At 48.0% G+C, this 22,322-nt stretch overlaps 1 protein-coding gene across 1 annotated transcript in view; it reads left to right on the top strand.

The window, feature by feature from the left end:
• The window catches only part of myt1b (myelin transcription factor 1b), a gene marked incomplete at both ends in the record, with an annotated part of 72,616 nt that extends 50,546 nt beyond the window's left edge, over positions 1 to 22,070 (top strand). The window contains 17 exons of the mRNA XM_079239555.1: positions 339 to 1,412; positions 3,560 to 3,694; positions 4,025 to 4,115; positions 4,201 to 4,317; positions 8,165 to 8,415; positions 13,129 to 13,316; positions 15,933 to 16,193; positions 16,794 to 16,948; positions 17,370 to 17,432; positions 17,760 to 17,828; positions 18,239 to 18,301; positions 18,527 to 18,607; positions 19,130 to 19,351; positions 20,390 to 20,481; positions 21,289 to 21,392; positions 21,674 to 21,817; positions 21,927 to 22,070. Of these exons, the coding sequence (XP_079095681.1) occupies positions 339 to 1,412; positions 3,560 to 3,694; positions 4,025 to 4,115; positions 4,201 to 4,317; positions 8,165 to 8,415; positions 13,129 to 13,316; positions 15,933 to 16,193; positions 16,794 to 16,948; positions 17,370 to 17,432; positions 17,760 to 17,828; positions 18,239 to 18,301; positions 18,527 to 18,607; positions 19,130 to 19,351; positions 20,390 to 20,481; positions 21,289 to 21,392; positions 21,674 to 21,817; positions 21,927 to 22,070 (3,254 nt within the window). The remainder of the gene's footprint in view (positions 1 to 338; positions 1,413 to 3,559; positions 3,695 to 4,024; positions 4,116 to 4,200; positions 4,318 to 8,164; positions 8,416 to 13,128; positions 13,317 to 15,932; positions 16,194 to 16,793; positions 16,949 to 17,369; positions 17,433 to 17,759; positions 17,829 to 18,238; positions 18,302 to 18,526; positions 18,608 to 19,129; positions 19,352 to 20,389; positions 20,482 to 21,288; positions 21,393 to 21,673; positions 21,818 to 21,926) is intronic.
• Between the last annotated feature and the right edge of the window lie 252 nt (positions 22,071 to 22,322).

Below are 22,322 nucleotides of genomic sequence, written 5' to 3'. Positions count from 1 at the left end.
AGGGATGGATCAGGGTCAGGATGGATGGATCAGGGTCAGGGTGGATGGATCAGGGTCAGGGTGGATGGATCAGGATCAGGAGGGATGGATCAGGGTCAGGGTGGATGGATCAGGGTCAGGATGGATGGATCAGGGTCAGTGTGGATGGATCAGGATCAGGGTGGATGGATCAGGATCAGGGCGGATGGATCAGGATCAGGGCGGATGGATCAGGATCAGGGCGGATGGATCAGGGTCAGGGTGGATGGATCCAGCGGCAGGAAGGTGGTGCAGCGATGGTGTCGCCCCCTGCATGACTCACTCTGTCCTGCGCCTCCTCTTCCTCTCTGTCTCCACAGAGGAGGAGTTTGAGATGACGGCGTCCGAGCTGGAAGCAGCGCCACCTGCAGTCGAGGAGCCTCCCTTGCCGAGCAGTGAGGAGGTGGCCGACTCTCTGCTCCACCTGGGTCAGGTCTCGAGCGCTGTGGCTGGAAGCGTTGTTGCCATGGAGACCGAAGATGTCAGCGTAGCTGCTGAGCAGAGTGAAGGAGTAGAAGAGGAGCAGGAGGGGAGCGTGGATGCAGGAGAGCAGGAGGTGGCACACAGAGTTCATGTGCTGCAGGAGTCATCGGTTGTGCAGAGCGAGGCAGCTGATGAGGAGAAGCAACAGGAAGACGGCAACAAGCACCTGAGTCCTTGGTACCCGACCCAGGTGATCCACCGGGGACACATCAAACGTGAGGAGGATGTGGAGGAGATGATAGTCTCAGCGCAGCGGAGGCAGGAAGCTGCAGGAGAAGACGTGGAGGATGAAGAAGAGCACAGCGGTCACGCTCCCTCCGTCTCTGATGTGCCAACCGCCGTTCGCACCATCACCAGCACAGCCGCAGCTCAGGGAACACACATCAAGACTGAAGACCACAAGGACAGTCCTCTGGAGGGCTACCACTCACACAGGACCAGTCCGCTGGGCCAGGACGACACGCCGAGCTCCCTCCACAACTACAAGACCAGCCTGTCTCTAAGCTACGACTCCCACAGGGCCAGTCCGCTAGAGGACTACCTCCCCACCCCCAGAGGGGACAGCTACACAGTCCACCAGGCCTTCTCCTCAGCCTCCCCCGACGTCATCGAGGTGCGATCCGACAAGTCCGAGGACAAAGACCTGGGCGACTTGGACGGGGATGCGGAGCGGGACGACGAGGACAGCCTGTCGCAGCGGTCGGCTGTGACCGATGAGTCGGAGATGTTTGACATGACCCGAGGGAACCTGGGTCTGCTGGAGCAAGCAATCGCCCTGAAAGCAGAGCAGGTGAAGCCGGCCGGCCCCAGAGAGCTTCTCCGTGCCCCTGACCTTCACCATCAGCGATACTTCACCATGGAGGACAGGCCCAAGCACCTGGACGTCATCCGCAAGTGCTACTTCAGCAAAGGTAGAGTTTAGACACACTGAGGGGTGGACAGACCTGAAAACAGGAACTACATCATCCCACGCAGCGCTGATGCTATCCATCCTGAAGTTCAACACTAAACTTATTTAGATAGGATTTTTTTCTGAAGTACTTTTCATGCCACACAGCAACACGAAGTGCTTTACAGAGTTAAACACCTATTTCACATACACACACCCCACATTCTCCTTTTGTTTTAATACCAGTCCCCCCATGTCCACGGACCACCCTACAGGAACCACCCCAGTCACAGCAGCCACAGGGCTGCAGTGCAGGAGCCCCCTCCAGAATCCCCGGTGCCGTGCCTCCCCATGAAGAAAACACTGGAGTTGACAATATGAAAAAGTCTAATCAAAAATTAAATAAAAGCTAAAAACAAATTAATGAAGAAATAAAAGAATAAATAAATAAATAGCTGCACAGTGGCGTCACAGCAAGAGGGTCACTAGTTCGATCCTCAGCGGGGGGGGGACACGGTGGCCTTTCTGTGTGGAGTTTACATGTTTGTATGTTCTCCCTATGATGGACCGGTAACCTGTCCTCTCGCCCAAAGACGGCCGGGATACGCTCCTCCGCGACCCGAATCAGACGAAGCGCTTAAAGGAAATAAATAAATAAATAAAAAGCCAAGGGGGAAAGGCAGGTCTTTTTAAAACTCTCAGAAAACAGTGTGCAACCCTGTGGCAGAGGACCGTAGCAGTGGAGCGCCATGGCTTTTAGTGCTCACTCATTTATTCATTCATTCATTCATTCATTCATTCATTCGTTCATTCATTCATTTGTTCATTCATTCGTTCATTCATTCATTCGTTCATTCATTCATTTGTTCATTCATTCATTCATTCATTCATCATCCTAAACGCCTAGTCTGATGAAGGGTCGCAGGAAGCTGGAGCCTTTCCCAGCAGTCTTTGTGTGAAAGGGGGGGTTAGTGCTGGCTTGAGGCCGGTACCAGACTACCTCAGGATCATCGAGGCTCATAAAAAGCAGGTCAGGTAAAAATGAAGCCCCCAAACCACAAAGTCATGCATAAATGACTAAAAAGACCTTAAAGTCAATCCTGAGCCACACGGGGAGCCAGTGAAGCGACAGATGCGATGCGTTCCCATCCCCTGATCCCGGTCAGAACTCGTACCGCTGACTTCTCAGTTACTGTAGACTTAGAGTACCCTTTTTGGGAAGACCTGAGAGCACGGCGTTGTGATCTCATCTACTAGAAATAAAAGCGTCTCGGTGCCGGCTATAGAGAGAAATGGGCAGGCTGCTGATGTTTTTAGATAATAAAATCCTGGCTGTGATATTTCTGCTCTCGGCCATCAGCGATGTAAAGCTGTGTATCATCAGCATAGCTGTGAATCCTGAAGCCCCTCAGTGGCAACACGTACAGATGAGAAGTTCTGGGCCTAAAACTGAAACTTAGCAAACCTCACACTGAATTTTATGGGTTCTTGAAGCGCATGAATGAATGTCGATCTGTGAAATAGGAGTAAAACCGTTTCAAAGCACGACCAGACGTCTCAGTCTGATAAAACCCGGTAAACCCAATAAAACAGTAGAAAAACCTGGTGAACAGAAGCAGAGTGTTGCTGGAAGAGAGAGTGTTTTCCGTGTTTACCGCCGGCGCTCGGCCCGCTGGTCATGCTGCCGTGTGATTCTACGCCTGGCCTCCGCCTCCTCCTGCGCTGATGTCCCTGTTCTGCTCAGCACTAATTAGAATGTCTCATTAACATTCAGTTTGAAGCATCCCAACATCCTCTTCCTCCTTTTCCCCGGCTGGCTCACCTCCAGCAGCAGCAGGCCGCTTTAATTCCAGCCATCTCCTCTTCAGGTGTTTTCCTCTGAAACCCAAAGCAGGTCAAACAAACATAGGAAGAGCGTGCACGTGATCGAAGCGTTCAGGATGAGCACGGCCAGAAATGCTCATGACATCCAGACTGATGTACATTTCCACCACCAAGGCCCACAGACGGCGCTGCTTTGTGTCTAAATACGTCTGGATTTCATGCTCAGCCGAGCAGACTGTCTGACGGCGTTAACGTCTCGCTTTTGTCCTCCTTACTCATCCCACCTTCCTCTCTCCTCCTCATCACTCTCTCCTGCTTCCTCCTCTCATTTGACCTGTAATCCAGAGAGCAACCGGCCAGAAAAGAGAGAGATCAAGTGTCCCACACCAGGATGTGATGGGACAGGCCACGTGACCGGTCTGTACCCGCACCACCGCAGCCTGTCTGGCTGTCCACACAAGGACAGGATCCCCCCAGAAAGTACGTTCGCTTTTATTATCAGTTTGAAGAATTTACTAGCAAAATTTGTTTTAAAAACCTGCACAAAAAAATCATTTTAACCTGATGTTTGTAAAGAAAGTCATCCTTCCTGACTAGATGGACAATAAACCGGAATCTAATTCTGTCCTTTAGTTAGACTCAGATCTGAGGTTTGGTTTGTCCATTTCTGCTTGGGTTCGTTCATTTGAACTGTCGAGATGGAAATCTGCAGTTTAACCCTCATGGTGAAAACCTGCAGCAGGGATTTAAATGAAAAGAAGCTTCCAGCGTTTCACCATGAACTTCCTCTCAAACATGTTTCCTGCTTAGTTCTGGCCATGCATGAAAACGTGCTGAAGTGTCCGACTCCTGGCTGCACCGGTCAGGGCCACGTAAACAGCAACCGCAACACCCACCGCAGGTACGTCATGTATGCATGCGGGACACATCCGTGTGATGGATGCATGTTCAGTGGTTTATTCACCGTCCTCTGCCACACCCCCCAGCTTGTCCGGTTGCCCCATCGCAGCTGCAGAGAAGCTGTCCAAGAGCCACGACAAGCAGCATCTCCCGCAACCAGGCGGAGAGCATCTCAAGGGAAACCCCAACGACAGAGTTCTGAGGTGGGTTTTCAAATAAAGCTGTCAGATGACGACTCTATGCAGAAAACAGACAAATACTCAGATTAGTACAAAAACAGACTCATCTGGTTGGTTCCAGTCGACACCCAGTGGACCCAAAGGGGACCAAATGGGGGCTCAAGGGGGACCCAATGGGGGCCAAATGGAGGCTCAAGGGGGACCCAGTGGGGACCCAATGGCCTCTGAGGATTAGTTTCACCAGCTGTAGCAGACGCTACTGTCCACGTTTTACTGCAGAAAGCCAAAATGTTTTCAGCAGAGCTCACTGTGCAGATGGGTGGTTAGTGATCTACAGCCAACCATTATAATCCTACTGATATTATGAAACTACCAATATCAAGTGTTCATCCCACTGATATTGGCCTAGCAACATTATCAACCTAACATCATTATCGTACTAATATCATCAGCTGATATTGGAAATAATAGGGGAAATTTCTATTGTTTTTTACTTTATGAATGACATGACATATGATAGAAACTCTTCCGCTACATCACAGCAGGGGGAAACTGCCACACTAGGCGCGACCCAAAATGTGGAATCACAATTTCTTGCTTCAGTCTGGTGCACAGGTTGTTCTGTCAAGGTAGTTTCTCTCCAGGAGGACAAGATGATTAGCAGTCCAACCAAGTCTTTGACTGAGAAGATGGCCTTGGGAAAACGAGACTTACTGTGTCCAGGGGGGGTTGATAGGCTGGAGGGGGGAGGGCGAGCAGGCGGGTGGATTGGCTGGTGATTGCTGTTGAACTGGTGGAGTGGATCCAGGTGAGGCAAGGCAGGAAGAAGGAGGAGTAAAAGACGATGGTTAACATGAGAACACGGACTTTTCAAAGGAACCGGATTTACCGGCTAGTTAAAGATTCTGTGAGACAATCCGGGGGAGACTGGAGCTTCTGCAGATGAGCTGCAGGTTAGTTCCATCAGCTCTCCAGACTCCGCCCTGAGCCTCCAGGTAGCCTGCTCAGCCCCGCCTAAAACCCGGAGAAAAACCTCCCTGCCAGGAGCCAAGCATGACAACCTCCTTCTCACCATGTTCAAATAAGAAACAAGTCGTGTAGTTTACCAGATTTCTTTTGTACAACTTGCAGTAAAACGTGAACATTAAAGCAGACCTTTATTGGTGCACACCTGATGATGTCATAAGACCGCGTCACGTGTAGCATCAGGTGCTCGTACGTGTGCGTTTCCACATGTCTTTGATTTTGCATTATTTCAACGTGTCTCCACAAAGTGTCTCCAGACGTTTAATTTGCTGTGGAGGTTATGCGACTAGGAACCAAAACGACCAATCCATTGACCATGGCCATCTTAGTTACCAGCTTTTCTTTCTGGGGGGGGGGGGGGGGGGGGGGGGGGCTCTCAGCAGATATCAGTATCTCCTGCTATAGGCATCAGAGTTGGACGTAAAAAAGCCGACATGGAACCTCGCTATTTAAATGTTTAGTAAGCCGGCAGTATCAGGTTCCAGCTGAAACCCAGACCCCGTTTTTCACGTTGTTGTGGAACCTCAGTGGCTTCGTTTACGTTACTCTGAAAGAAACTGATTCCTCAGCAGAATTTACTGATTACCTTCTCTCCAGTGAGGTCACTCTTGCTGTAAGTTTTTGCTGCATATTGCAGAAAATGCTGCAGCACATGCTTCAGAGTTACACAGTCCACTTAGCATCATCATTGGATCAGGTTGCTTGTTTTTCTCACAAGATCTGGCAACACTGGCTCCTGCAGAGCTCTTTGCATTAGAAATCTGCAGTGAAAAGCGACTGATTAGTGCACATCAAGTAATGCAAAGTGACTCGCGCACAGCAACTCGCGCAGAGCAACTTGTGCAGAGCAACTTGTGCAGAGCAACTTGTACAGAGCAACTTGTGCAGAGCAACCTGTGCAGAGCAACTCGTGCAGAGAAACTCGTGCAGAGCAACTTGTGCAGAGCAACCTGTGCAGAACAACCTGTGCGGAGCAACTTGTACAGAGCAACTCGTGCAGAGCAACTCGTGCAGAGCAACCTGTGCAGAACAACCTGTGCGGAGCAACTTGTACAGAGCAACTCGTGCAGAGCAACTTGTGCAGAGCAACTTGTGCAGAGCAACTTGTACAGAGCAACTCGTGCAGAGCAACTTGTGCAGAGCAACTCGCGCAGAGCAACTTGTGCAGAGCAACCTGTGCAGAGCAACCTGTGCAGAGCAATTTGTACGAGCAACTCGTGCAGAGCAACTCGTGCAGAGCAACTTGTGCAGAGCAGCTTGGTACTTCATGCTTTGCTGAAGATTTTGTATTAAAAAAACCACTGTGATTGTGAAGCGGGACAGGCTTTAAGAATAAATCTTTATAAAAGTGTTCTGTAACAATCAGACTTGAATATGAAAGCATAGAAGATCCCGTGTTCCAGCTGTTAACACGTTCTAATCAGAACATCTTCTTAGCATTTCTGCTCATTCAAGAACAACCAGTGTCGCCAAAAGCATCATGCAAACAACATGCAGATAAAGGTCAAATAAAATTAAGCAAATAAAGAAAATTAAAGGTAAATAAACATGGAAAGCTTCATTTTTAATAGGAAAGGTTGTAAAACCATCAGTCAGAGGCTTCTTCAGCTTTTCTGTCCAAAGACATAAACTTGTAAAACAGACTGAAAATAAACTTTTTAAACAACTAATAACTTTGCTCGACTGTAGTAATGCATGAATTAAGTTGTAATTTGGACTCGTAGAACTTTTTGTCCCTTTCAGGGTTCCATAGAGAAGATAAAGAGAGCTAACGTAGACTGTCCCAGTCTCTCCCAGTCTGACCCTGGTTTCCACATCTGTATTCTAAATGTCTCGGTCATAAAGTCGTGCAGCATCCAGTCTGACAGGCGTCACCTCAGATGTAAAGATCTCTCTATCGTCATTCATCTTCCCAAACCATCCAGGCAGCGTGATCATGGCCAGAAGAATGATAATTACGCACATCAGAGCCTGGTATTATGTTAAATCGTCGCTCTCCCTCGTTGCTATTTTAATTAATAATGCAGCCGATATGCTAATTATGCAAGTTATCAGGGTATTGTGGGGGATAGGAAAATAATTGCTTTCCTAAAGGAAAAGCTCATCAGTGGTTGGACAAAGCATCGGATTAGAGCACAATAAGGTCTGCTTTGTTTTTCCTCCTCAGATTGTTATTCAAATGAGCTTTCTTGTCCGTTATGTGGAGCTGAATTCCTCACGCCGTCCATGCTCTAATGGCATCCACGTTGAATTCATAGCAGGGAAAAATCCCCTGTGATCAGCTGCAGAAAGTTTTGGCTGCTATGAGAGTCCTTTAAAGTGGCGCTGTCGTGTTGCGGGAGGGTGTGATGGCGCCGTGCAGCTACAGGCCAGGTCATGTTGCTTATTAATGAGCAGCTTCAGCTGGCATTTTACAGCTGCGGTGGAGAGAAAAGGTTTGGATATGTGGTGGACTGGGAGAAGAGGAAAAAAGCAGCGATAAGGAAGGTCATTCAGCTCCTCTCTTCTTCTCCTTCCTGTCTCTGCCCTCCCTCATTCCTCCTCTTTCTGACTCTCCGCGGTCTATCAGTGGATGTACGCCAACAGGTCTGACAAAAGCCCAGGCTCTCCAGGAAAACGAGGGGCTTAAAGCTCATAAATTCCATGCTGTACAACATGCAAATGTGCCCTGTGCTGATAAGAGAGCTTTTAATCCTGCCGCACTCCTGCTAAGAACACCGTTTCCCTCTATCTCCACTCTTTCTATTACACCTCTTTCTTTCATTCTGCTTTTTTCTCCTCAACAGCTTGTTTTTGTGTCTTATTTTTCTCATTGCTCCCATTATATTCTGTTTTGTGTTTTATTGGATCTGAATCCCCACTGTCCCGCTCTGCCCTGCAGGCCCATGTGCTTCGTCAAGCAGCTGGAGATGCCCCAGTACGGCAGCTACAAGCCCAACATGGCGCCTGCCACACCTCGCGCCAATCTGGCCAAGGAGCTGGAGAAGTACTCCAAGGTCTCCTTCGATTATGCAAGCTTTGATGCTCAAGTGTTTGGGAAGCGGATGCTTGCTCCAAAGATGACCACCAGCGAAAATTCACCTAAAGCCTTCAAAAGTAAGACTTGACTGTTGTGGTGCAGGGATGCTGGCAGGGTCTGCTTTGGTACTGTTTCATTTTTCTCACCAGTTTTAACTTTTGTGTCAAAGTGTTGCTGAAGGAGAAGATTTGGGAAACTTGTGCATCTAGGAGATTATTATGTCAGAAAGCTCACACTGTGCCGGGCAAAACGTCTGCAGTGCTTCCTTTCTTCAGATACGGAGTCTGAAAGCTTAGTTAGCAGCGTCTGCATTCGGCCGTTGCTAGCGCCTGCTCTGCAGAGGCTCGGAGCGCCTCCAAGCAGACGTGCAGCGGCAACACAGAAGCAATCCTTTGTGATTGGTCCGTTTGTGTTTTGGATTCTGAGCAGAAACCTGCAGATCCAGAGGAAACTGCAACACGATGCTGTTCAGGATCAGTTGTGATGTTTGTGCCATGATGTGGACTCAACCTGGTGCAGACGCCACGCGAGTAGAACAACGCTGAAGAAGAACAAGTTCATGTCTGTTGAAGCTCTTCAAAGCCAAACTATGAACCGTTAAACAGTAGAAAAAGCTCCTGACTCATGGGAAGAACCAGTGGTGGGTACAAATAACAGACAACTGAACAAAGAAACCGCTTTACTTCAGACCAGGGGTGTACAAGTCTGGTCCTCGAGGACCACAGTCCTTCAGGTGTTTCCCTTCCGCAGCACACCTGACTCCAACGTAATTAGCAGACCTGTGCAGAGCATGAGTCAGCACAAGCCTGCTCCTTACCCACCGACCTGCGTTCTGCGTGTTGCAGCGGGGAAGCTGGTAGGACTGACGGGATCCCTCAGGACCAGGTTTGACTTGAGGCTACGAGCCAAAGTAGTTTACTCCCATTGTTTTACCTGTAACTGTGAAAAAGTCAAATACAACAGTTTGAGAAACAAAAGAAGTTTTTTTATAAACCATCCAGTTGATTCAGACAGAGCTCGGAACACCTCAGGGTCATTCGCAGTGTTGTGGAAACAGGACAAGCAGAGCACAGAAGAAGTCTCAGACATAGTCCTGGACTGAACATTTCACTTCCCCTAGTCCTGGTTCTTTCTGCATCCATATTGCTTCCTTTCTCTCCTCTTACGTCTCTCCGACCGGTAAAAGTCAGTCCAGCGTTTCCTGTTGCTGTCACCTCCTTTTTTCCTCGTTTGCTCTGACGACGTCGTTGTTGGAAATGTTTAGGGTTTTACATCAGTGTTTGTTAAACTCCTGCCAGCCAACAGCCTGCTCCCACTAACCTTTTTATTTTCTTTGCTTTTGTATTTTTACACTTCTACCTTGTCTTTTCATCTGCCCGTGTAGAACACCTACCCGTGTAGAACACCTGCCCGTGTAGAACACCTGCCCGTGTAGAACACCTGCCCGTGTAGAAAACCTGCCCGTGTAGAAAACCTGCCCGTGTAGAAAACTTGCCCGTGTAGAAAACCTGCCCGTGTAGAAAACCTGTCCGTGTAGAACACCTGCCCGTGTAGAAAACCTGCCCGTGTAGAACACCTACCCGTGTAGAAAACCTGCCCGTGTAGAACACCTGCCCGTGTAGAAAACCTGCCCGTGTAGAAAACCTGCCCGTGTAGAACACCTACCCGTGTAGAACACCTGCCCGTGTAGAAAACCTGCCCGTGTAGAAAACCTGCCCGTGTAGAACACCTGCCCGTGTAGAAAACCTGTCCGTGTAGAAAACCTGCCCGTGTAGAACACCTACCCGTGTAGAAAACTTGCCCGTGTAGAAAACCTGCCCGTGTAGAAAACTTGCCCGTGTAGAAAACCTGCCCGTGTAGAACACCTGCCCGTGTAGAAAACTTGCCCGTGTAGAAAACCTGCCCGTGTAGAACACCTGCCCGTGTAGAAAACCTGCCCGTGTAGAACACCTGCCCGTGTAGAAAACTTGCCCGTGTAGAAAACCTGCCCGTGTAGAACACCTGCCCGTGTAGAAAACCTGCCCGTGTAGAAAACTTGCCCGTGTAGAAAACCTGCCCGTGTAGAACACCTGCCCGTGTAGAAAACCTGCCCGTGTAGAACACCTGCCCGTGTAGAAAACCTGCCCGTGTAGAACACCTACCCGTGTAGAAAACCTGCCCGTGTAGAACACCTACCCGTGTAGAAAACCTGCCCGTGTAGAACACCTACCCGTGTAGAAAACCTGCCCGTGTAGAAAACCTGCCCGTGTAGAACACCTGCCCGTGTAGAAAACCTGCCCGTGTAGAAAACCTGCCCGTGTAGAACACCTGCCCGTGTAGAAAACCTGCCCGTGTAGAACACCTGCCCGTGTAGAACACCTGCCCGTGTAGAAAACCTGCCCGTGTAGAACACCTGCCTGTGTAGAACACCTACCCGTGTAGAAAACCTGCCCGTGTAGAAAACCTGCCCGTGTAGAACACCTGCCCGTGTAGAACACCTGCCCGTGTAGAACACCTGCCCGTGTAGAACACCTGTCCGTGTAGAACACCTGCCCGTGTAGAACACCTGCCCGTGTAGAACACCTGCCCGTGTAGAACACCTGCCCGTGTAGAACACCTGTCCGTGTAGAACACCTGCCCGTGTAGAAAACCTGCCCGTGTAGAACACCTACCCGTGTAGAACACCTGCCCGTGTAGAACACCTGCCCGTGTAGAAAACCTGCCCGTGTAGAACACCTGCCCGTGTAGAAAACCTGCCCGTGTAGAACACCTGTCCGTGTAGAACACCTGCCCGTGTAGAAAACCTGCCCGTGTAGAACACCTGCCCGTGTAGAAAACCTGCCCGTGTAGAACACCTGCCCGTGTAGAACACCTACCCGTGTAGAACACCTGCCCGTGTAGAACACCTACCCGTGTAGAACACCTGCCCGTGTAGAAAACCTGCCCGTGTAGAACACCTGTCCGTGTAGAACACCTGCCCGTGTAGAAAACCTGCCCGTGTAGAACACCTGCCCGTGTAGAAAACCTACCCGTGTAGAAAACCTGCCCGTGTAGAACACCTACCCGTGTAGAACACCTACCCGTGTAGAACACCTGCCCGTGTAGAACACCTGTCCGTGTAGAACACCTGCCCGTGTAGAACACCTGCCCGTGTAGAACACCTGCCCGTGTAGAACACCTGCCCGTGTAGAACACCTGTCCGTGTAGAACACCTGCCCGTGTAGAACACCTGCCCGTGTAGAAAACCTGCCCGTGTAGAAAACCTGCCCGTGTAGAAAACCTGCCCGTGTAGAACACCTGCCCGTGTAGAACACCTACCCGTGTAGAAAACCTGCCCGTGTAGAACACCTGCCCGTGTAGAAAACCTGCCCGTGTAGAAAACCTGCCCGTGTAGAAAACCTGCCCGTGTAGAACACCTACCCGTGTAGAACACCTACCCGTGTAGAACACCTACCCGTGTAGAAAACCTGTCCGTGTAGAACACCTGCCCGTGTAGAACACCTGCCCGTGTAGAACACCTGCACGTGTAGAACACCTACCCGTGTAGAAAGCCTGCCCGTGTAGAACACCTACCCGTGTAGAACACCTGCCCGTGTAGAAAACCTGCCCGTGTAGAACACCTGCCCATGTAGAACACCTACCCGTGTAGAAAACCTGCCCGTGTAGAACACCTACCCGTGTAGAAAACCTGCCCGTGTAGAACACCTGCCCGTGTAGAAAACCTGCCCGTGTAGAAAACCTACCCGTGTAGAAAACCTGCCCGTGTAGAAAACCTGTCCGTGTAGAAAACCTGCCCGTGTAGAACACCTGCCCATGTAGAACACCTACCCGTGTAGAAAACCTGCCCGTGTAGAACACCTACCCGTGTAGAAAACCTGCCCGTGTAGAACACCTGCCCGTGTAGAACACCTACCCGTGTAGAAAACCTGCCCGTGTAGAAAACCTGCCCGTGTAGAAAACCTGCCCGTGTAGAACACCTACCCGTGTAGAAAACCTGCCCGTGTAGAAAACCTGCCCGTGTAGAAAACCTGCCCGTGTAGAACACCTGCCCATGTAGAACACCTACCCGTGTAGAAAACCTGCCCGTGTAGAACACCTACCCGTGTAGAAAACCTGCCCGTGTAGAACACCTGCCCGTGTAGAACACCTACCCGTGTAGAAAACCTGCCCGTGTAGAAAACCTGCCCGTGTAGAAAACCTGCCCGTGTAGAACACCTGCCCGTGTAGAACACCTACCCGTGTAGAAAACCTGCCCGTGTAGAAAACCTGTCCGTGTAGAAAACCTGCCCGTGTAGAACACCTACCCGTGTAGAAAACCTGCCCGTGTAGAACACCTGCCCGTGTAGAACACCTACCCGTGTAGAAAACCTGCCCGTGTAGAAAACCTGCCCGTGTAGAACACCTACCCGTGTAGAAAACCTGCCCGTGTAGAAAACCTGCCCGTGTAGAAAACCTGCCCGTGTAGAACACCTACCCGTGTAGAAAACCTGCCCGTGTAGAACACCTGCCCGTGTAGAACACCTACCCGTGTAGAAAACCTGCCCGTGTAGAAAACCTGCCCGTGTAGAACACCTGCCCGTGTAGAAAACCTGCCCGTGTAGAAAACCTGCCCGTGTAGAACACCTGCCCGTGTAGAACACCTGTCCGTGTAGAACACCTGCCCGTGTAGAACACCTGCCCGTGTAGAACACCTGCCCGTGTAGAACACCTACCCGTGTAGAAAACCTGCCCGTGTAGAAAACCTGCCCGTGTATATCAGTTCCGATGATGCACACATTGCTGGAAGTGTAAATGCTCGTTTCCTCCTGCAGCTAAACCCTCGTTCCCCAAGTCGTCATCCCCCTGCCTCAGTCTCCATGGTTATGGGAAGACTTCCACCTTGGCCTATGACTACTCCCACGATGCCGAAGCTGCTCACATGGCTGCCACAGCCATCCTCAACCTGTCCACTCGCTGCTGGGAGAAGCCGGAGAACCTCAGCATCAAGCCGCAGAGCAAGGTAAACCGATCCTTTAACACAGACATTCATTCCTGTAGAATGAACACAAACGTTACCCTGTTCAGGTCCATTTCTGCTCCTTTACGTACAAAACCGGATCGCCCGTTTCAAGTATCGTCATACTCTCTGTCTTTGTACCTCCATGCGTCTTGATGTTGATATGAAATCAGTTCCACTGGTGGGACGTTCAGAGTTCACGTCTCTGTTCTGACAGCGGTGTAGTCCGGGGTAGATGCAGGTAAAGCCACATCCAACACCCCGGTGATGCTGCTTTTACAGGTCACCGATGCCACACTGGTGCAGTCAGCCGTCAGCTGCAGTAACTTTAACCTGAACATAGACGTAATACAGACATATGTCTATGAGCCTCTCTCACCAGTCGCTGTGCCAGCACTGGTTTAGTCGTTCCATAACTCCTCCTCCCTGAAACGGAGGAGCAGAATGATGTGATAACGGGCTGATATGCAGATGCAAGAGTCTTCTTACAAGTCACTTTTTCTGAAAGTGTTTTTCTGGAATAATTTTTTCTGTTTTTAAACAAAGGGTGAAAATAGAGAGTATACCCTCTGGTTGGGGGACCAGTTCACCACTGACTGGTTGGTAGTGATAATGCACCGCGGTAAAGTTGTTTCCAACTGTCCAAAAATACCAGAAGAAGTAAAAAACGACAAACTTTTTGCTTTTGGGTGCTTGTTATGTGGCGGTTTCTGCATCGTCTTCTACCTGTTGCCCTTCTTCTTCTCTGGTTGTGTCAGCTTTACCACTGATCCCTGCCTGCTACTTTCTGGTGGTTTTGCACCAACTGATGAAGCTGTGTGTCCATCGGCGTCTTCTGTGTCCAGCACAAACGAACCTCCATCCTGCTTTGCGGCAGGATGAGAAGCAGCGTGTAGCGCAGACGAAACATTTCAGGCCACAGCTGGTGAGATGAGAGGAGATATCAGTCGCTGTGCCTCTTCTCCACTCTGCTCCTCCATCAACCTTGCATGAATATATCATCAGGAGGCGCTGGCTTACAGCAACAGGATAGTGTTGAGATTCAGTTGCATCACCTCTCCTCTTTCATCGTCTCATCCCTCCATCCCACACTTTTCATGTTGTTATTGAATTTGGCTGACTGCCAGTTCTCTGGATTTCTTTTCCACCAAGTAGCCTTTTTTCATTATCTCCCAGTCTGATCCTCCACCCAACCACTCTTTCTTTAATGTACTTTTCACATCTCCGTTTACTCTTTTATCTCACTTTCTTTCTGGCTACGAAAGTCTCTCCCTGTCTGTGTTAGAATATACCTCTCTGTTCTCCACTTGCCCCCTCCTCCCCCTCTTTGCACACAAGAGGGGTAATTGGACTCTCATACTGGGACTTTTGGCCTTTTTGCCTCGCAGAGGAAAAAGAGCGACAGGTTTATCATTTGTATTTTATTTCCCGACGTGCTTTTTGGTTGATGAAAATTGAAAATGAGTGTGTATGACAGCAAGGCGTTGCTTGGCGGACTGATCCAAGCTCTGAGCCTGATCTGGAATCAGTCAGTCGGTTAAAATGCCATCTGAAACACATAAACACTGTGCGTTTCTGGGATCTCTTCCAATGTTTTCCTGCTCCTATAATCCTTTGATATTTAGAGATCTTGACCAGGCAGTATGAGCAGCAGTCCACTGGCTGATCTCACCACGTCCTTTCTGTTCACCTGCTGGCGGTAAAATGCAGGATGAGGGTTGGATGCTCGTGCTGTTGGCACTAAGACATCACTGCTTACTTTCCTGAGCAGAGAAAGCGCTTCATGCTGCCAGTTTTAACTGAATAAACGTTTGTTTGAAGCTTCAGGGTAATTTTACAAGCAGGTGAAGGAAGAAAAAGCAAGAAATCAGTTGTTTCACCCAATGAAAAGCTTAGTTTTAACTTGAAATATATTTGTTTATCCTTGAGGATAAATAGATATAATGTGTTAATTTGTGCAGATTGTTCAGTTTTCTAAAGAGGATTACAGATAACTCGTAGTTATCCTGCCCGCCGACGTGCACTGTAGAAGATGAGATTAGAAATACATACGAATCTCCTTGTTTTAAAATGCTGGGATTTTTATTTCTGACACATAAAAATCAAATAATTCTTGGTTTTAACTCAGTATGACTACACATAAAGTCCCAGAGTTTTATTATTTCAACACAATTATTGTGTCCTTTGCCAGGCTCAGTAGCGGCTAGCAGCCACCTAGCCTCTGTTAGCTGACACAAGAAAAACGGCTAAATAAGGTCTTTCACATCCCCGTCTTAGTTAGCTATAGTTTAAATAATCTAACTAATTTATTATTTAACAGGATCTGACACACAATTTTCACCCAAAGAGAAATGTAAAAATGTGTCGACACACAAGCTAACATCTGTTGTTACTTAGCTTGCTAAGTATATGGCCGGCTAATGCGCTACATTTAGCTTAAGTCCTTCGTATTAGAGGGAGTGGCAGAGTTAACAGCAACAGGTATTTGTAGTTATTTGTACTATCAGAGTAATAATTTGCTGAATCTTTGCATCTGTGTGTTAATTTCTGTAAAGTTACAGTGTGGGATTGTGTGATGCTAAGGCTTAACTAAAGACCGTTCCACACTTTCTCTCCCAGGAAATGGACATCGAGGTGGACGAAAACGGCACCCTGGACTTGAGTATGAAGAAACCCATCAAACGAGAGGGCAGTCTGTCGGGCACCAGTCCTGGGGTTAGGTCGCCGGACCCTTCCTCCTCCTCCTCCTCTTCCTCACTCCACCATGGTGGAAACAGCAGGATGACATCTCCAAACCTACATGGCTACAAGCAGGAGGACTGGGAGGGACCGCTGGATTTCACCAAGCCCAACCGCCAAAGGGAGGAGGAAGCAGATGAGGTCAGCACAATTAGACAGCATAACGGTACAAGCTGCGAACACCACGTATTTCCTGCTACGTTAGCCACAAAGGAGATGTTGCAACATAAATAACAACAGACAAAACTCCCCTCAAGCCTTTTGAATGAAAAACTCTTGTTTACATCACTTTGTCTTCATCTAAGTGCCTTTCCTTATTTCCTGTCCTGTTTTTCTCCTTCTATTATTCATTCATTTCAGTGAAATGCAAGAGTTACTGTACAGTTAAAAACACTGCACAGTGTAACAGAGGTGGTGTGTCAGGTGCATTGCACCATCCTGGATTTGGCATATGCTAATTTTCACTCCTTTGAACTTTTTCAAAAGAAATATAAAGGCCCTTGAATGTTAATTTTTTATGAGGACATTCTGCATTTAGAAACACGACGTGTCTACAAAAGAATAAAGAGGGCTTGTGTGCACATGCCGCTTCACCAAGTTTCTCTGCTTGTATACAACTATTGAAAGTGATACAAGGAAAAAGTCACGACAAGGCCAGAAAAATATCAGTCCTCGCTGCAAATCAACAGGATTACACAACACAGCAGCAGCTTCGTCATACACACTGTTATTATTTTACAGCTGGAGCACACCGGCCAGTCCTACGTGTCTTCAGACCCAGAGGACTGTGACATGATGCAGGACTGTCTGGAGGAGAGGAAGTACCCAGGAGAGGTCACAACTCCAAGCTTCAAGGTCAAGTTTCAGCCCAAGGACAACAAGAAGGAGCTGTTGTCGTAAGTAACGCAACCGTTTGCAGCTGCGCTCGCAGCAACCTGGCTGGGTGTTTTATAGCGTAGAGCAGCGGCTCTCTGTTTTAATCCATGACCCACAAGATAACACACACACACACACACACACACAGGACAGCTGACTGGTTAATGTGGGATAAAACAGGTGGGAAAAGTGGTTTTTAGATGGATTTGGTTCATCTGGGGACAAAGCCCCTACATGCCCAGAATCAGCTTCTCTGGTGGAGATTTTTCTCTCCTTTCTGACGTCATGTCGTCTCGGATCCTACATGAGCCCCAAAAGGACAAAATTCTGTCTTCTCTCTCATTTGCATGCTCCACTTTTTAGAGAATGTGTGTTTAATGTGACCTTTCCCTTGGTGACCTCATGAAGGGCATTGACCCCTGGCTCCTCCCCCCTCTGCAGGTGCCCCACACCTGGCTGTGATGGCAGCGGCCACATCACTGGGAACTACGCCTCCCACCGCAGGTACGTCCAGTTGCAGGCTGGCCAGGTTGGGGGTTTTATGTGAAATGCTCTGCTGAGACGCTTCTCTTCTGCACTCTGTGCCCAAAGCAGCAAAACTAATTCAGATATTTTATTTGATCCTGACACGCCGGAGGCAGTCATGTAGCGTGAGCCTGTACGCTCGCCCACTTTGATATGCATCAGTAATTTACTTCTTTCTGTCTGCCCTCTCACTCCTAAATGACCTTGGTATGTCTTGCATTCTTGATTTCCTTTCACTCATGTCTTTCTCTTCTCTTCCCATTTTCCGGCCTCCCCTTCCTCTGCCTGTCCTTCTTCTTCTCTCAGTCTGTCTGGGTGTCCTCTCGCTGATAAGAGCCTTCGGTCCCTCATGGCGGCCCACACCCCTGAACTCAAGTATGTCTGCTCTACAGCTTTATTGCCTTTTCACTGCCACTTCAGCCGCTGCTGCCAGTAGCATGCATTCTGCTGACGCTAACTCATCTTTTGTTGCTGGCTGCCGTCTGTGCTGCTGCTGCTTCATCTGTCACGGTGCTTTTTCCTGCAGTTGGATTGGTCCATGCTTGCTTCACCTCAATCACTTCATGTAAATGTGAAATGAATCCGTGTATCTGTAGCACGCGGTGAGCTCCTGACACGGCTCAGTGTGGACCCAGTTTTCACTGCAATGTGCATAAAAAGACTGGATATGGCATAAAAAGCTAAATTAACCAGCTTCTCTCATTACAAAACTTCATTTTCACGACTGCCAGCAAAGATTCAGCCGTTTACTTTGTGTCGCTAAATTTCTAAACTCTTTTCCTCAGATGCCCAACTCCAGGATGCGACGGTTCAGGTCATATCACAGGGAACTACGCCTCCCACAGAAGGTAATCCGTCAAGCAAAAACACACACACACACACACACACACACACACACACACACACACACACACACACACACACACACAGAGTCAGTCTGAGGCCTAGCGACAGCTCATGGTAGAATTAAACAGGCACATTTTACACCTTCAGGCGTTCTTAAATTGTAAAATTATTATTTACCAGAAAGTTTTTCAACCTTATGTTATCAACTCCATACTTTCTGTTTTCAGTCTCTCTGGGTGCCCGCGTGCCAAGAAAAGTGGAATTAAAACTCCTACCAAGGACAACCAGGAGGACTCCGAGCTTTTAAAGTTCGTACTGCTCAGAAAGCCATAATGTCTGCTTTTAGCGTGACTGACGGTAAAAGTAAAATGCACTAAAAGACAGAGAGATAGAGAAAGACAGAGAGGTACTGACCTGCCCCCGTAATTGAATCAAACAATAAAACCCGTACTGATGGGAAAATACACTTACTGCAGATACTGACTCCCAGTGGAAAGTCTAATAGAGCACCATAAAAGAGAAAAACATGGGCTTCACTTTGCATTTGCACACAAAAAGGTTAATACAGCAGCATGCTGATGGCAAAATCTCTAGTAATATCACACTGTCGGACACAGAAATGAGAATTGATTGTAGATAAATCTGGCCCAAAAGAAAAAAACTATCTTTACATTTTTAATAGAATAATCTCAGTTTTCTCTACAGATTTCAGTTTTGGATTCCCCTTTTCTAATCCGTTTTGCTACCTTCTGGATTTCTTTCTCCTTCTATCTCTCTTCTGCTACACCACTCTCCTGTCATTGTCACCTCCTTTCCCACGCTGTCTGCAGATGCCCCGTGCCCGGCTGCGACAGCCTGGGCCACATCAGCGGCAAGTACGCCACACATCGCAGCGCTTACGGCTGCCCCCTGGCCGCCCGCAGGCAGAAGGAGGGCCTCCTCAACGGCACTGCTTTCAACTGGAAGGCCTTCAAGACAGAGGGGCCCACCTGCCCCACCCCCGGCTGCGATGGATCCGGCCACGCCAACGGAAGCTTCCTCACGCACCGCAGGTGAGCGCCACTTCTTGGTGTCCAAACTTTAATCCCACACATCACAGAAACAGTGTGTAAAAGATGGGCGGAGCCTATGTGGCATCAGCTGCAGGTTTCTGAAGAGCTGAACTGAAGCTCATTGGACGGTTTCCCCCACTGTCATCCTGGTCGGCGTCACTCCGGGAAAATACGAACCTGGGCAAAGAGGTGGAGCCTGTGAGAGTGGGCGTGGCTGAGTAACATCTATCAAACTCTGAGCAGCCTGGAGCTAAGAGCTAACCCAGCTGACCAGTAGCTAAACAGGAGCTAACCAGGAGCTAACAGAGCTAGGCAGGCTAAAGCTAAGTCATGTTTATTAGCTGGCTAAAAACCACGGTTATGCTACATTCTGCTTTGTTGGTGCTGGATATCATTTGCCTATCAACCAAAAGGACACGCCCCCAATTACGACGAATTTCCAGATGAAATAACACCTGCATGGACGAACGATACACATGGGCCTGAAAAGATTTTAGGTCTTTAAACTAAATGCTGAAGGTTTAAAATGTATTTTTACAAAGCATTTTTGTACATATGTTAGCAGGAGGGCTTTTTAACTTTAGAGCTAGCCACAATTGCTGATTTCTGTCTTAGCTTTAAGCTAGGCTAATTCCTGTGCACCATGCTTCAAAGTTGAGTGTTTTATATTAAACATGTGTTAGAAGTCTTATGAACTATCCCGTGTAGAATTTGATTAATATGGTAAATAATGTTGTGTCTGTGAAGTTGATCATGGAGCTGCTGCTAGTTTATGTTAGCTTTACTTTAAAACTGAAGGCAGAGGAACAAGCTAGCTAATTAGCGAGACTAATGATTATTTCAACTGGCTTCCAAAGTTTTAAGATTTTATTTGTTTATTTAAAAAGAAAATATATTATACAACAAATAATTATAGAGATGTACGTTAGTAAGTTAAGATAGCTGTTTCTCTGGACTGTGATGCTAATAGGAAGCGCCAACAGTAAAATTAGTTTAGCCTTCACTACAGCTTACAATGTCTTACATGTCTTCTGACAGCCTCTCAGGATGCCCCAGAGCCTTGTACGCCAAGAAGAAGGCCAAGTTCCCGGCAGACGACTACCTGAGCACCAAGTTCAGAGCTACTGATGGTGAGATCATCAGTGAATATTCATTCATTTTTATGAATGAATATTATGTCAAATCAAATCAAACTTTATTTCTTCTTTTCAAGCCACAGGCAACACAGAGTGCTTTACAAGAAAAAAACAAGTCATAAAGATTACAAATAAACATTCACACACAAAATATTAATAACAAGACATTTAAACACAATAATAAAAAAACAGATTCAAGTTATCTTCCACACACTCAAGACAGCAACTCCATCCTCACCCTTCTCCCTCCCCATAACATGACTCAATTAATACTGTCTCCTTAACTTAACATAGGTATAATAGATAAAGACGATAAAACATGGAATTAAGTGATAAACATCTGACTTGATACTGATGAGAGGAAGCAATATCTTTGGGATTCATCCACACCAGGCACCAGTCCCCGCATGCTCATAGGGGGACTGCTGCCACGGCAACCACCCAGGCAGGCCGGGGTCCACCCCACAGCCCTAAAGCTGCAGGACCCTGCGCCACTCAAACAGGATAGTCGCCATGGCAACAGCCCCCAGACCAACCAGGCAGGGACCCCAGCGTGGGGGATCCCCGTAAGGAAAACACTGGAGTTAAAAACAGAAGTTAAATAACCTTAAGAAACAGTAAGAAGAATTAAGAGCAACAGTAATAAAAAGAACTTCACAATAAATAATGTGATAAAAGAAGAGGTTAAATTACACCAAATAAAAATAAGTAAATAAAATAAAGTAAAATTCAGTTAAATGCTAATGTGTGGTGAAACTGTAAAATACATTTTCTCTCTTTTCTGTCTGTCCTGGTTTGTAGTTTTGGACAACGATGAAGACATCAAGCAGCTCAACAAGGAGATTAGCGACCTGAATGAATCCAACAATGAAATGGAGGCAGACATGGTCAACCTGCAGACTCAGGTACTGTTCTATCATCTAACATGCAGTTGGAAGCCTAAATCTGAAGTTATGTAACCAGTTAGCAGCCATGGTACAGAGTAAATGGTTTCATTGTTCTCTCCAGCACCCTTCAGGGTTTTTCTGCAGTTGTTGGAAGTGGGTGGTACATCGCTTATGTTAGTAATTCAGAAGAGGAAAGAATAAACATTAACGAGAAAAAAGCCTAAAGGGGTCAGAGAGACATGGCCACAGAGCTGGACACCAGCAGGAGGGAGTGCTGACAGGCTGTAACTGTGCTGCAGATCTCCTCCATGGAGAAGAATCTGAAGAGCATCGAACATGAGAACAAGATGATCGAGGAGCAGAACGAAGCTCTGTTTGTGGAGTTGTCGGGTCTGAGCCGAGCCCTCATCCGCAGCCTTGCAAATATCCGCCTGCCGCACATGGTGAGTTCCCGTGCTCCAGTCAACGTGCGCTGAACCTTGCACAAATAATTCACACATCTTCACATATGCTGCTCCTCACATCTGAGAATGGTTGTCATTTGCACCACAGCAGGAGCCGATCACTGAGCAGAACTTCGAACACTACGTCAGCACTTTGACCGACATGTACACCAACAAGGACTGCATCCAGAGCCCGGAGAACAAGGCCCTGCTGGAGAGCATTAACAAAGCTGTGAAGGGCATCAAGGTGTGAGGCTCTGCATGCAGACAGAGGGGGAAACCCAAGCTGTCCGGAAAGCTGAGCCGCTGGACTAAAGTGGAGCTGAGTCCAAGGAAGATGCTCAAATACTCTACAATATTATGAAATTTGATTTAAAAAAAAAAACACACACACAAAAAAGGGAATTCAGGTTACTTAAAAACAGCAACTTTAAAAGTCAACCCAGGGAACACTGCTGTGATGCGGACCAAAACCCTCACCACGTTGCTGCTGGGAGAAGGAAGC

This window comes from Telmatherina bonti (genome assembly GCF_933228915.1).
Source record: "Telmatherina bonti genome assembly, chromosome: 4".
In the NCBI taxonomy this organism is placed as follows: Eukaryota; Metazoa; Chordata; class Actinopteri; order Atheriniformes; family Telmatherinidae; genus Telmatherina; species Telmatherina bonti.
The sequence above is the reverse complement of the archived record's forward strand: the minus strand, read 5'-3'. Positions and strand labels throughout refer to the sequence as shown.